At 40.7% G+C, this 14,322-nt stretch overlaps 3 protein-coding genes across 5 annotated transcripts in view; 1 reads left to right on the top strand and 2 right to left on the bottom strand.

The window, feature by feature from the left end:
- Positions 1-971: 971 nt before the first annotated feature.
- On the top strand, positions 972-2,930 carry and4 (actinodin4). The gene is made up of 5 exons (XM_079479810.1): positions 972-992; positions 1,519-1,579; positions 1,702-1,746; positions 1,839-1,990; positions 2,139-2,930. The coding sequence occupies exons 2-5, from the start codon at positions 1,531-1,533 to the stop codon at positions 2,832-2,834; spliced, it is 942 nt and encodes a 313-aa protein (XP_079335936.1). The 5' UTR covers positions 972-992; positions 1,519-1,530; the 3' UTR covers positions 2,835-2,930.
- A 1,394-nt stretch (positions 2,931-4,324) lies between these two features.
- Positions 4,325-8,735, bottom strand: cops6 (COP9 signalosome subunit 6). The gene is made up of 10 exons (XM_079479252.1): positions 8,634-8,735; positions 7,175-7,300; positions 6,950-7,081; positions 6,781-6,869; positions 6,645-6,707; positions 6,515-6,562; positions 6,307-6,421; positions 6,098-6,190; positions 5,317-5,417; positions 4,325-4,564 (listed from the first exon to the last, which is right to left on the bottom strand). The coding sequence occupies exons 1-10, from the start codon at positions 8,719-8,721 to the stop codon at positions 4,424-4,426; spliced, it is 996 nt and encodes a 331-aa protein (XP_079335378.1). The 5' UTR covers positions 8,722-8,735; the 3' UTR covers positions 4,325-4,423.
- Positions 8,736-9,680: 945 nt separating this feature from the next.
- The window catches only part of evc (EvC ciliary complex subunit 1), a 9,672-nt gene continuing 5,030 nt past the window's right edge, over positions 9,681-14,322 (bottom strand). For 2 of the 3 annotated variants that reach the window (XM_079480190.1, XM_079480191.1), the window contains exons 5-20: positions 14,042-14,114; positions 13,844-13,918; positions 13,530-13,655; positions 13,232-13,384; positions 12,951-13,152; positions 12,737-12,846; positions 12,417-12,515; positions 12,135-12,311; positions 11,962-12,065; positions 11,773-11,884; positions 11,483-11,686; positions 11,264-11,405; positions 10,596-10,677; positions 10,429-10,519; positions 10,258-10,339; positions 9,682-10,003 (exon numbers count right to left, since the gene is read on the bottom strand). In XM_079480190.1, the coding sequence (XP_079336316.1) occupies positions 9,963-10,003; positions 10,258-10,339; positions 10,429-10,519; positions 10,596-10,677; positions 11,264-11,405; positions 11,483-11,686; positions 11,773-11,884; positions 11,962-12,065; positions 12,135-12,311; positions 12,417-12,515; positions 12,737-12,846; positions 12,951-13,152; positions 13,232-13,384; positions 13,530-13,655; positions 13,844-13,918; positions 14,042-14,114 (1,873 nt within the window). In that variant the 3' untranslated portion in view covers positions 9,682-9,962. Of the gene's footprint in view, positions 10,004-10,257; positions 10,340-10,428; positions 10,520-10,595; positions 10,678-11,263; positions 11,406-11,482; positions 11,704-11,772; positions 11,885-11,961; positions 12,066-12,134; positions 12,312-12,416; positions 12,516-12,736; positions 12,847-12,950; positions 13,153-13,231; positions 13,385-13,529; positions 13,656-13,843; positions 13,919-14,041; positions 14,115-14,322 lie in introns of all 3 variants that reach the window. The other variant, XR_013787938.1, reaches the window with a different exon arrangement.

Raw genomic sequence — 14,322 nt, 5'->3', positions numbered from 1 at the left:
GAGATCAGTGTTTCAGATTCATTCCTGCAGGGAAAATGTCTTTTTTAAGTTTTAATAAGCTACTTGAACTTTGTGTGTAAGAAAATGGTTCAAATGAAGTAGTTGATGGCTGTGGTAAAGGTTATTCTAAAGCTTTTGTGAAACTAAATTTCGCCAAACAATGATTTTAACTGAAGAAAATGGGACGAAAATGAACGGAGTAAAACTAAACCGGAAATTAAATCTAAATCGAGCTAAAGAATTTGTTGGGAGGATACTTTAATTTTTTTAAATTTGAAGTTTGGTTCCAAAATGAGGTAACTCCGTTTTTATAATGTTTAAAAGTTAATGTTTTTTGTTGTGCATTCCAATTGATATTTTCAATATGCGTCACCATAATGACACAATAGAACCATTATAACATAATAACAATAATTTAGAAATTCTCTCTTTGGAGCCAAAGTCTTTGTCGTGCGTGAGTTTACGCGTATGATATCATCACAGTACCGCGAGAGCCATTTAAAAGCCGTGTTTTCGACTCGCTCTCGCGATACTCTGATGTCATAGTGTGAGCGGACTGCGCAGCTTCTTTTGACTCCTGTTCTCTCATTAAGTTTTGTTAAACGTGGATGTTCGTCCGGATGAAGTAAACGGTTGTTAGTCTGGAATGTGTCGCGTCTGCAAAAGTCAGTTTTATGAGCCTTTAAAGTTTCACAATATTGGAAAACATCTGTTTCCGACTAAACCGCTAATAATGTGGCGACAGGCGTCTGAGAGAGTGTGCGTGTGCGCGTGCGTGTGCGTGATTATAACGTTATTGATCGCTTTCTCTCTCACGTGATCTTCCTTTGATGTTACGCTTTCCGCGAGCGCAGAGATCTGAGCGCTGGGCGTGTCCTCGAGCCGATCTAACCAATAGCTGGGCCGTGCTCGAGTGAGTGACAGATCAGAGGCGAGGATAAAAGCACCTGTGCGCTCGTCTCAGAGATGTAAAGCGCGCGGTGACTCTGAAGGTAAGAATGAACTTTACTTCTGTAATATATCAAACATATTTAACTTCATTTGAAGAAAAGGATGTGGACTCTATTATCAAGCTTTGTTTGATTATGGGAAAATCATGTATTTGTAATCTAGGAAAACGATTGTGTGTTATATATAATAAAAGTGAATAATGTAATACATGTGCTAATAATAGAAGTATATATAAATACTGGTTGATAGTAATAATACAATTATATTCAGTCAGTGTTTTTTTTTAAATGTCACTGAGATCTGGTTCGTTATTTGTATAAAGACGTTTATACCTGTTTTTATTTCTTTTCTTTTCATCTTTGTAAGATTGTTAAACCATATTTTGGTGTGTAACTGATTATTATCTTGTTGATTTATAACATGACTGTAAACGAAGGAGTTTTATCCAAAGCTTTAAATGCCTTTCTGATGATAATTTTTTTATATTTTTTTAAATAAACTTTTACTGTTTAAGTTAGTGTTTGCATTTTAACATTTTAATTGTGAAAAAAACGCATGTCTTGCCAGGGGTCAGAGGTCATGTCGACTGCAATGAAACTGCTGTTCAGCTGCTTGCTGTTGCTGCCCTGTGAGTTCTCGTCTGTACTTCACTTTTCTGTTTAAAATAAGAGCTGTGTGAATGTATATGATATATTTCATGTTGCTATTGCCAATTTCTTTTGAAACACTACTCAAATGTTTTGTTTTTAGATCAATTCGAAGCGAAATCCATGTTGAACCTCCTAAAACAGGAAGGTAAATGGCTCATATTCTTCGCTGAAGGTTCGATAGATGCACATTGTTAAAGGTTTACAATTTCTTCAATTGTGTGTGTGTGTGTGTGTTAGATGTTGCTTCAGTGAGTATCGACTCTAACAAGGCAAATGAATTCCTGTCCAACTCTCGACCCAAACGCAACGTGGATCCAAACTGGCACAGACAGAATCCAGACTTCCAGGCGTATTACAGATACTACAGCAGCATCGGACACACAGAAGGAGTAAGACACACTCACACTCACACACACACACACACACAAACAAACACACACTCACACACACTCACACACACACACAAACACACACACACCCATGTCTTAAGTCTTTAAGAACATGTTCAGTGTCTTTTCATTCTTCTTCTTCTTGCAGTTGTATGAGATCGACAAGATCAGGATGATATACCAGCAGATGAGACAACTGGAACAGGTTTACGGTCCAAACGCCTCTTACTACCAGAGCAAACTGGGCATTCCAGTTCTGCCCCCTCTTCCCAAATGTGACCCCGCCAAAGACAAGTCCTGCAAACCGCCTCCTCCCGAGAAAGCAACACCTGCTCCCGCACCGGTCAAAGCCCCCTTGCCCCTACCCAACTCTCAGGCTGACGTCGTCTACCTCTGCAACAACAAAGACCCCCTGTGTAAGCCGCACATCGTCTACATGCCCACCGGTGCCGTGCCAGTGCTGTGTGACCCGAGATACCATTCCACCTGCAAACTGCAGGGACCGCCCCCTCCTCCACCCATCGTCGTCAAAAAATACGAGCCTCCCCCGCCCGCTCCTATAATGTTTAAGGGGATGGAATTCGACTGTGACCCGTACTGGGATCCAGACTGCCTCATCGACCACCCGCCACGCTCTGTGAAGGGTAAAGCTCTGCCCCCAGCACCCCTGATCGAAGAAGAAGAGGAGGAAGAGGAGGAACCAGCTCCACCAGTGCCACCAGTGCCCATGGCTAAGAAACACCCATACCCTTATTACCTTTATCCTCACAACTACCAGTCAGAACTCTATGACCCGTACAGATACCCCATTGCATCTGCAGACACAGCGGCCGACAGCGCATAACACACACACACACACTTCTGGGAAAGATGCATACAAACTGTTGTTTGTGTGTTGAGGAGAAACTTTGATGAACCATTAAAGTTGTTTTTCACTCATGTGAGTTGGTTCTTGTTTGTCTGATGTAATGTACTAATACAAAAATTGATTAAGTATTTTTTCCTACTATGGGAGTCAATGGGGGGCAGATCTATTTGGCTTAAAGGATTCCTCCAAATATCTATCTCCATGTTCATCAGAACAAAGAAATGTTTACAGATTTGGGACAACTGGAAGGTGCGTAGATGATGACAGAATATTCACTTTTGGGGTGAACTATCCCCCCCCCCCCACACACACACACACACACACACACAGGTGAAAGAGCTGAGGTTTGAAGCTCATTAGTTTCAGTCTCACAGCTGTTTGTGTTTAAAGTGTTTTACAGACTCTTGGCACGAGCTCAAAAACCAACGAACATGAATTTCTATAGACAACAACATATTAATAACACTTTAGGTGTGGAGAAAATACAACTTTGTTACACTTTACATTAAGGTATCTTTAAAAGTAATTTACAAACGCATTATAAAGCAGTTATAACTGCATGAATAAATACCTGACGAATAGTGAGCAGGTATAAGAAAAACAACACAACACCCTTCAGTGTTCAGTGATAGACTAAATTACAAACAACATCAAAATAATAATGAATCTGCTTTCCAGTCAAATAAATAATGAATAATTACATTTATTAAGCAGTTATAACATGTGAGTTAAACATGGCTCACTATTTGGCAGGTTTTTCGTCAGAATCCCTCTTTTTATTCATGCAGTTATAAATGCTTCATGATGCATTTGTAAATGAGTTACTAATCATAACACATTTAGAACACTGTGATTTTCCTAAATATTTCACTTATAATAGTAAAACAAAGTTAAGCAATAAAAAAGGTCTATGAATGTAGGTTGATATTTTGGGGATCTACATGTTGTCCAGCGTGGCATCAGTTGTCAACACATGTTGGTGGATTTCTGCTGAACACACTGAAGTTTATGAGGCAGTTATATTTTGTAAGGAAAGCTTTTATAGAAGCTTCTGTTGGGATGTAAATGTGTGTGTTCAGGAAGTTTATAAAGCCTCCCTGAGGGTTAAACCTTTTCCTAAATGTAAAACATTTGTTTTCACCCTCAAAACTCACTCGTAGAGCAACAGACCTGACAAGCAGAAGCAACTTTAATAAAAAGATGTTAAATCATGTTCAGTTTCTCCTCTTTACGTGCAACACAAAGGTTTTAAGTTTGCCACACTGCTTAAAAATGTGTAGTTCAAGTTTACCACAAGTCAAAAGAAATGCGTGATTGTTACATCATCAGTAACTTCATCACGGTCATATATAGTTTAATGAGATTTGACAAGAAATGTAAATGCAAAATTAAAATCACTCATCTCATGTGAATCTGTACATTATTGTATGTGTGCCTCTTTTCACAGAAGTAAACACTCACACAAGTCACAAAAAGATCATTTAATAATGTGAGAAGTTAATTTACAACAGAAAAGGCAGAAATTAGAACGTGATCACAAGACTGAAGCAGAACACTGAAACACGTCAGAAGAAAAGTCCCCGCATGCGTCGGCCGATGCCCTGCCGGTCGTACAGAACGTTGAATTTGTTGATGAATTGATTCATGCTGTTGCAGGTTTTGGTGATGTTGCCTAAATACGCCATGAGACCCACGTCATTACATTGCTGAAAAGAGAAAAAAAATTTTTTACACCGTCTGTATTTTCAACTTTTGGTAAAATATTATTCCATTCCACGAGAGAAAGTCGTCAAGACAAATTTAACTGAAGTACTTGCATTTAACAGTGTGTGTCTATGAGAGAGTGTGTGTGTGTGTAACAATGATGTATAAAGTACCTGAAAGCAATACTTGAGTCAAAGTACAAATATCTTGCCAGAAAATGACTTTGGTAGAAGTGAAAGTAACCTTTCAGAATATGACTCGAGTAAAAGTCTTAAAGAAACAGATAAATATTGTACTTAAGTATTTAAAGTAAAGTTTTTTAAATTTTCACGTAGAAATTTGCAACATTGAGAAAGCTCTGTCTCAAGCTCAGAAGTTTTATCTCCAACAACATGTCGGCGAATTGCTTAAGTTTCACAATACAAGTTCAGAAACCACATATTTACTTTATAAATTATAACTTTATAAAAGGACGGTTCGCCTTTTTTCATTTGCACATTGAGCTTTAACTAATGATTGGTTCAGCATTGTCATTGTGACCGGAGCACCGATCGTCTATTTCAGTTCTGTATCTATGCTTTTATTTTGTAGTAGAGAACATGCTAGGGGAGTAAAAGTATACATTTTGTTCAGGATATGTAGTGGAGGAAAAGTAAAAGTCTGCAGCAATAAAAAGACTCAAGTAAAGTACAGATACTCCCAAAAATACTTAAGAACTGTACTTTGTTACATTGCAACACTGGTGTGTACTCACATCATAAAAGTCAGTCTTAAACTTGAGTGTGTTGAGAACAGGAAGGCGGTGACACAAAGCGTTGGCCTCCCGCAGGATCTCATGATTAAACGGAACTTCACCTAATAAACACACAAGTGAGAGAATGTCACGTGGCACACTAATACTCTCACTCTCTCTCTCCATCCGCCTATTCACAAGTTCTCCTCGCAGATAATAAGGTGGGACGGATAGTATGCGTGAGAAGGTACAGCATCTAGTCTATTTGTAAGGGTTTCTCCCAAGCTGGTAGGATGATTGGTGAGAGTAGTCATAGCAATCCAGCCGGGTCAGTTATCTGCACGTGCTCCTTCCGAACTTTGTTAATAAAACATCAGAAAGTTTAAGGCCCCGAGTACACATACACATGAAAAGCATATCTAAAACGCACCGAATAAAAGAATCTGACAAATGTATAAACACACTGTATATGTATATAGATCAAAACACAATACTGCTCAGAGAATAATGAAATTCACTTTAAACATCACAATCAATAAGAATGTGATGAGGATGAACAGAATGCAGTTCAGCATGCTGAAATTCAAAAGAGAAATAAAACTTCATGTGATGAGTAGGGTTGGGTAGCGTAAGAAACTTCCTGGTTTCGCTTCCACTTAAATTGAATATTATTCTTTTTTAAACAAGTTTACCTTAATTGAATAAAGGCCCTGATCCAACTTCGTATTTACATTTGAACATTCAATCCTAAAAGCAGGCATGGGATTTTGGTCTAGTATGTGTCTGTGTGTTTGTGTCTCACCAGCTTGAACGGCTTTCACATATTCCAGAATGACCTTCACCCGGCTGTGTAGCATCTTTATAGCGCTGTGTTGAGCGATCAGATGCTCCGCCACTGAAGGGCAAACACACACACACGCACTTAAATCACACAAACAATGTCCAGAAACCTGTCTTTGTATTTATACACCGTTTCAAAGTTTGGAATCAGTGAAACAGTTCTGGTTTAACCTGTGGAGTTCTCTCCTGTCCCTGTAGTCGTCATCCGTGCAACATGATCGACCCCAATCCTTTCAGCCTCTTCTGTCGCCAACGTATACGGCAACTCGGCAAACAGCATGGTCGCCTAGCAACCACAGAGCAAAACACACTGAGACTGAGTGACAGGAAAGATGATGATGACCTTTGACCTCTAAACGCCCCAAACACACACACTCACCTCTCCATTGATGATGTCGATCACAGACTCGAACACGCTGACTGGTAACTGTACAAAGAAGACACAAAAACATCACAACACAAACACAGCAGACCACAATGACCCTTGTGTGTATGTGTGTGTCACTCACGTCTGTGTGTTTGGTCATGGGGTTGAGTTTCAGGAACAGGGGACTCTCAATAATCTCACACACCTGAAAACACACAAACTTCATCACAACTCCAGCGCAACACAAGGCAACACAAAGATTCTGAAGACCCACCCACCTGCTTATGAATGTGGATATCTGATTGGTCGGGAGCGCCACCAGTCGTGTACCAGCCCAGAAACTCCATGTCCTTAAAAACCTGCTTGACTGATGGAGGAAACACAACATCACGCACAGATGTCAGTGTGTGTGTGTGTGTGTGTGTGTCAGAGTGTGTGTTTACTTACATTGCTCTTCTTTAATGTAGTAATACTCTTTATCGATGTGAATTTGACCTTCTGGAGTGTGAAACAGCAGCTCAAATGAATTCATCACTTCAATGTTTCTTCCTTCCTGCTGTCCAATCAGAGCGCCAACAACTACACACACACACACACACAGAGAGAGAGAGAAACAGAGTTGAGCAGGTGCTGAGCTACACACAGATTTCATTCACAGAACACTGAGCTCACCCTGAACAGCGCGTCCCTCCTGCGAGCGGATTCGGATCCAGTGGTCAGATATATTCAGGATAACCAGAGGATGTAACGCCACCGACACACTCCCTGTTACACCTGCAGCCATCACACTGGGGCTCGCTGCACACACACATGGGGTCTCCATGTTACATGGGTCTCAGACATAGTGATTTTTTAGAGGGATGCACTGATATGGACATTTTGGCCGTTAACAATAACAGATGATTCTTTAACATTGGAAGCCGATAACCGATATATTGTCTGATATACAGTATCTAGATATCAATATAACATTCCCCAAGACTGAAACAAACGGCAAAAAGTGGACGACTGCTTTATATGAAAACATTGACCGCAGAACACATGGTGACCATTAGTTCTCTTTATTCTCCTGAATATCAGGTATCAAGCTTACTTTACACTAGTTAAACATTATTTAACATTTAAACCTTTCTGGTATATTTCTTATTCAACAAACAAACGATAGATGTTCTTCCCAAAGTGTTCTTAACAGCCACGAGTCTAACAGGTCTCAAGACAGAAAGCTTTCAGATTCACACAATATGGTTTTGTTCCTATAATGTACACATTCATAAATACTGAACAATGTGTTGATAATATCAGTAAGTGAATGATCACGACAGAAAGACAGAACTGTGCTGGATTATAACTGTGAGCAACTGAAGAAGTCTAACCAGAGGAAATCATTTATCTGCAAATATGATTATCGGCCGATACGGTGCATTCCCTTATTTGTTCTAGTGTATCATCCTGTAGTCTTCACACTGAGCCTAAACCAAACCATCACACAAACCTTTCTGCATTGTTATCATTTAACACTTTTACAATCTATGTGAATATGATATGATATCAATTGTGATGCATTATAAAGTGATGTATGAAACTTCACTATTAGATATAAACATGTCAGCAATTGATGTGTATATATGTGTACATTGACAGAGCAAAATGAATCTGTTTATGATGTCAACTATTGAAACATTGGGATCCGACAAAACGATGTTAAAGATCTCCCACGAGTTTTGTTTAACATTACACATTTCGCAAGGTTGTGTTTATTTAAAGACTTAGTGAAGCAGAATGAACCATGATGTTTACTTCAGTAGTTACAAAACACATTCTGTGTGATTCTCACATAAACACAGCCGCACATAGCTTTAGCACAGATGCTAGGGTACACACGCTGTCAAAACCCGCCAATCACAAAGCGGACTGTGCCTGAGAGGCGGGACTGTCTGCATTTTCGTCCAACCAAAACAAAACCTGAGTGAACGTGAGCCAATCAGCAACAGGCCTAGCTTGTGTGGTTCGCCTAAACATTCAAAGGTACATCTAACTAAAGTCAGTGAACGTACGTGACGGCCGAGTGTGTATTATAGAGTTTTAATGTATAATTGTGTCCAGCGGCGGGCGTGTGTCTGTGACTTCTCACCCGTCTGGTCCACCTCCATTCCTCCGCCGTCACTCGTCGCCATCTTGCCTGTCTGTGTCTTCCGCGCATGCGCAGTGCCGCTATGCATCAGACGCCACGGCGCTGTACTGCCACCTGTTGTCTCTTTCGGACATTGTACCCGCACAACAACAACAACAACCACAACAACCACATCAGTTCCATTCAATGAACAAATAACGATCGGCCTTATTGCATTTATTACTGTTCATTTATAAAATACCATACAGAGTTGATAAAGGGTTAAATGGTGATAATGGTAGCACTAGTGTTGGGAAAGTTTCTCTGCAAAAGTACTTATTAGTTACTAATGACATATTAAATCGTGTTATTAGATTAGTGTTCAAATGACGGCAAAAAGTATTTTCATTACTAATGACTTTCTATATCCTACATTGACCTTAGTTAAGTGATTCAGGGATACACATGACTTATTTATTTATAATGGCTTATTTAATTCATTCAAATAAATCATAAATAACTTCTTAAATTATACGTATTAACTGACCATAGTATAAAAATACGAGAAGGATACATGAAAGCATGCATTTTAAAGTTAGACTTATACATTTGTTGTCATTTCCACTATTGAATATATTACACAGTTACATGAGAAGTAACTAATTGATTTACAGAAAAAAATGTAAATGATTTTACCTTTACTAAGAAAAAGTAATTCAATGACAGTAACTAGTTACTTCCAACTTGTCACTTCATTTCCCTTGTATATTTCTGTTCATATATTTTTGTCCAACTAGAAGTTTTGTCTGTTGTATTCTATCTCGTCTTCAGTATGTGATGCATTTAATCTAGACATATGTAATCATTTTATGCGATTAAACCTTTGCTAATGCCAGCTGAGATACAGTTACATGTTCCCAATCAGACTTAACAAGACACCTGACGCATGTGTAGAAGCATCTGTCAGGAGAACAATGGTGCCTGTAGAGAGTCGGCTAGGCAAGAAAAACATTTCTTAAGCGTTGCGTGTAAACTATATGTACTTCAGCTTAGCACAGGGACAACCGTTCACATCAGCAGAAATTTTACTTTTCATAATATACAATATATTACATGTACAAAGACATTACAAGATATACAGAGCCCATCATATACAATAGACATTACAATATCACACACAGTGTTTCATACAGAGAGTCGCCGTAAATCCATGTGAAGCTTTGCACTGATCTGAGAAACAGACATACAGAATCACTGAGACAACAGAGATGAATGTGTTCAATCACAAAGGAATATAGAATGAAGTGAACAGGTGAATAAACATATATGAGATATTAGCACGCGTAAACATCACATGACTGTCTGAACGTTTCTTTCTCTGACATCTGCTCCTAAAACACAACACAACATTGATCAGTCAAAGTCAACTCTATGTTCAACTGTATGTTATTCTAAATGCATCTCGTTGGTTTGAGGAATGACATTTCCTTATAAATTATACTTTAGACAAATGGATAATATGTATTTACGAGCGTGTTAAATATAATGTACACATTGTATCACATCACGTCTTTAGTTTGACTGTGTTTTAATATATTCGTGGTCACATGGAATAAAGTGAAAGGTTCATTCTGATGTGACTCACCGGTGAAATATTCTGTGCTTGAGCTGTCGAGAGAAACACGTGCCAGAGCTGCCAGACGACACATAAAAGTCTTCTCTTCATCCTACACACACACACACACACACACACGCATGAGCACTTCAGTATGTGTGTGATGAGCAGAAATATATATGTGCAGACAGACAGACATACCGCAAGTTCTTGTCTGTAGTTGTGTGTTGGCACTGGATTGTGATGCTTGTTTTCAAACTCGCTCAGACACTTTGTCTTTATCTCAACAATCCTGCAAACACACACAACACATTGAACTAAATGACAGTGTGTGTGTGTGTGTGTTTTGTGAGTGTGTAAGTGTGTACCTGTGAAGTGATTCAGTGGAGTTGATTTTTCTGGCACAGTTGTTGAGTTGTGTGTGTAGAGCTCGAGTACAGCTCCTTCTGTCTGTAACTCATGATAAGTTTAGTCTGATTAAGAACATAAATAAATGTTACTGGAACATTATTACACGGCTGGTTGGAATGCTTGATTCTGATTGGCCAGTCGAGATATTTGCAGGTTCTTTTTTCACAGATTACAACCTCTCAAAACTTATAACACACAGTGACCCGGACGCAGAAAATCATTTTTTTGTCAAATGAAATATAAGTCTTTTAATAACATATATGACATCTTATTTATAAATGATTAAACCAATTTGCCTGTTCGTGACATTTGAACGTCGTTTCTTTACTTAAAACCCAAACTATACGTCTTTTCCTCCTGGAAGGTTCTGCAGTCTGTAAAAATGAGCTCAACAAATATGTCAAATTCACATTCAATGTTCAGTTTTTATCTCATGTGGCAAGTAGTCGTGTAATAATAGGGATAATGATCAAGCAGCCGTATGTTATCATGAAATAAACCCCTTCGGTGAGACACAAGACCCTCCGCTTCACGTCCTGATCACACTGAAGGGATTTTTTCTGCCTGCCTGAACATCATCCCTTACATACATAGACGTCACTGGTGAAAGTTTTCAGAGATGTACCGGTTGCACTGGTGTGTGGTCGCAGCTGCTGCAGCGTCGTCATGACAATGTGTTGCACGTGTGTGTAATATTCTCGGATGAGAGAGAGAACAGAATCCCGCGTCACAAACACACTTTCACACACCGCGTCAATCAACCCTTCCTACAGACAGACAGACACGCAGAGTTTAATTTCTTAAAATTAAAGTTCAACAGAACAATATCTCCAAGCACACTGACCTTCACACATCTGTCTATCCTCACAGCACCTCCAGCAGACAGACAGCTCATCTGCAGCCTCGCGGTGCGGGCGAGGGCGTGGCCAAACAGAAAGTGGGCGTGTTCTTGTAGCATGTCAGCCGCAGTCTCCAGCTCTGACAGCTTCTCATGATGAAGGTTTTGAGCTGCCTCACGGGAAAGAGTTTCCACGGCAACGCAGGGGTCCTGAAGACAATAGGACACTGAACCTGAGGTGTCTATGTGTGTACATGTAAAAACACGAATGTGTGTGTGGTTGTGTGTGTGTTCACCTGCACATCAGAGTGCATCTCTCTCACGGTTCGTTGGCAAAAATATCTCGCTGCTAAAATCCTCTGAAACTCCAGAACCAAAAGATGCTGCTGCTCCTCGATTAGATCACAACTGTCAACCATCAATCAAATCGATCAGTAACTCACGTCATGGGTTTATAGATCAGCAACACCTGAAGCGGCAGTCACCTGATGTCTGAATGCCCGGAAACCATCGCCATGATGATCTTACGCTGCTGTTCTCCCAAGTGATTCAGACAGCACAGAGTCAAAGCCTCTTCTTCAGTCCACACCTGCATCCCATAATATACATGAATACATCCCATGGTTCCCATTCCTCATTCGTACGGTGACTATAATACCTGTCTAGATCTGTGCAGCTGCTCTCGCAGCATCTGCAGGTGTGTGTGGGTGTGTCTCTCCTCTCGCTGTATCTGATTGGTCACTGTGAGTCTCAGGGTCTTCAGCACTGATTGGTTGCTCTGGACACACTCTGTGCTCAGATCAGTCAAGCGTCTGCTACACGTACCGCACAAATTCTACATATATAAAACACACCAACGACATGTGGGTTACAAAGCACAACAACACACTTATGATGTGTGTGTCACATTGATCAAACACACACACACACACACACTCACCTTCCAGCGTTCACACAAAGCGTCAGTGATTCTTGCATCCTGCTGAAGCTCAAAGTCTCTCCACTGATTCCAGTGTGTCACCTGCACATCCAACAAACTCTGCAATGAGGAGGACAGACAGAGTGTGAGACAGACAGAGAGAGAGATAGACAGAGACTGACAGAGAGTGAGACAGACCGAGTGTGAGGGAGACAGACAGAGCCAGACCGAGTTTGAGACAGACAGAGAGTGAGTAAGACAGAGAGTGAGACAGACAGAGGGTTAACAGCTAAGATAGAGAGAGTGAGACCAACAGACAGATCGGTGTAGATATCACTGACCTGAATATCTGTGTGTGTGTCTGAACTCTGAGTCTTCATCATCCTCTTCCTCCTCATACACACCTTCTCACAGTGTTTGTGTGCGAGTTCATCAGTCTGACGGCCCATCTCTACACACACGTGCACACACACACACACACACACACATCAGGTGGTTTCTTCTCATCTTAAGGTTTCTGAACGGTCATTCAGCGTAATGATGTTGTGTCTGTACCATCCATCCACTGCTGGAGCTCATCAGCAACTCTCATCGAGAATTCACTCATCACTTTCTCCAGCGGTCCATCAGGTCTCAGCTGCTCCACCGATTGGCCCGTGAGCTTCACCACAAGCTCCGCCTCCTTTTTCAGGAGGGCGGTTTTCTCCCTCAGCCAATCAGCCACTTCCTCCCACCACTCGAACCTGTCCATCAGCGTCTGTGTCACACACACACACACACATGAGCGTCAGTGTCAGTGCTCACCGTCGATCATGACTGTACACAAAGATCATCACCTTCAGAACAGACGACTGGATCTCAGCAAGAACCGTTTCCACCAACCGCAGACCCCTCATTAATGCACGCGTCACTTCCTGTGCGTCATCCCTCCTGAACCAGCTGTGCAGGCTCTGACGGAGACGTTCCAACTGCTTTCCAAATCTCAGAGCCTAAACAAACACGTACATGATCACAATCTGAAAAAAGTCCAACTGTGAGATCACTGCCGTTTATTACATTTGAAAGGAAAGGTCAAGCGCACTGCACTGTGGGATAGATCATGTGACAGTGTGCGCAGTGGTTGTAGATGTCTACCGTCTGCAGCGAGCGACTGAGTTCCTGTCTTCCTGTTTTCTCCATCTCCTCTATAGAACACAAGAGTGTGTCAGACTCCTGCCGCTCGTCCTCCCGTATCATCTCTCTCTTCAGCACCTCGACTTCCTGTACAAAGGCATGCTGGGTAAAGATAAACTGCAGCAGCACAACGAACAACACGAGCGGCACACGGTGTTAAGTTCATCTTCAATCACACCCTGTTGTGCTTCATGCTGAAAGTTTCTCATGGAAATGACTTCATGTTTCTGCGTGTTTGGTGACATCATCGGTCTCGTGTGATGCAGATCTCTCACCTGCTGTTGCTGTGTGTGGATGATGTCAGCATGCTCTCTGTCACCCAGCAAAACTGGCAAAATCTCCAGGAAAATCTAAAATAAAGAGCAATTCTCATCTTTTCTGTCTTCAGATGAACAAATGAGACCTTTCATATTATCAATCCGTTTCAAAATCGATTTCTGCATAACTCTGAGGTTCCCTTTCCTAATGTCAACCTTATATTTCTCCTGCTGTAGTTTTGACGTGTGGAGATGAAGTTCTTGAAGAGTCAAACAAAGCAAACTGCTCCTGCAAACACACAAACACAAACGTTTATTATTCAAACATTCTGTCATCATTCACTCACTCGTGTCATTTCATATCTGTTTAAATGACTTTGTTCGGATGAGCACAGAGAAGGATGTGTGGAAGAATGTTAGCCATTTTCAATTCCGTGACATCATTCATAGAGTGCGTTTACATTACAAAATAAATGGATATAAATCAAAAACCAGCT

The sequence above is a fragment of the Barbatula barbatula genome (assembly GCF_947034865.1).
Source record: "Barbatula barbatula genome assembly, chromosome: 18".
Classification (NCBI taxonomy): domain Eukaryota; kingdom Metazoa; phylum Chordata; class Actinopteri; order Cypriniformes; family Nemacheilidae; genus Barbatula; species Barbatula barbatula.
Note: the sequence above shows the minus strand (reverse complement) of the source record. Positions and strands in the feature narration are given on the sequence as shown.

Coding starts and splice junctions, on each gene's coding strand:
- cops6 (XM_079479252.1), bottom strand. CDS start 8,721: ATGCATAGCGGCACTGCGCATGCGCGGAAGACACAGACAGGCAAGATG. Junction 5,418..6,097: donor TGTGAAAGCCGTTCAAGCTG/GTGAGACACAAA, acceptor TGTGTTTATTAG/GTGAAGTTCCGTTTAATCAT. Junction 4,565..5,316: donor TTAAGACTGACTTTTATGAT/GTGAGTACACAC, acceptor TTCTCTTTTCAG/CAATGTAATGACGTGGGTCT.
- and4 (XM_079479810.1), top strand. CDS start 1,531: ATGTCGACTGCAATGAAACTGCTGTTCAGCTGCTTGCTGTTGCTGCCC. Junction 1,747..1,838: donor GAACCTCCTAAAACAGGAAG/GTAAATGGCTCA, acceptor TGTGTGTGTTAG/ATGTTGCTTCAGTGAGTATC. Junction 1,991..2,138: donor GCATCGGACACACAGAAGGA/GTAAGACACACT, acceptor TTCTTCTTGCAG/TTGTATGAGATCGACAAGAT.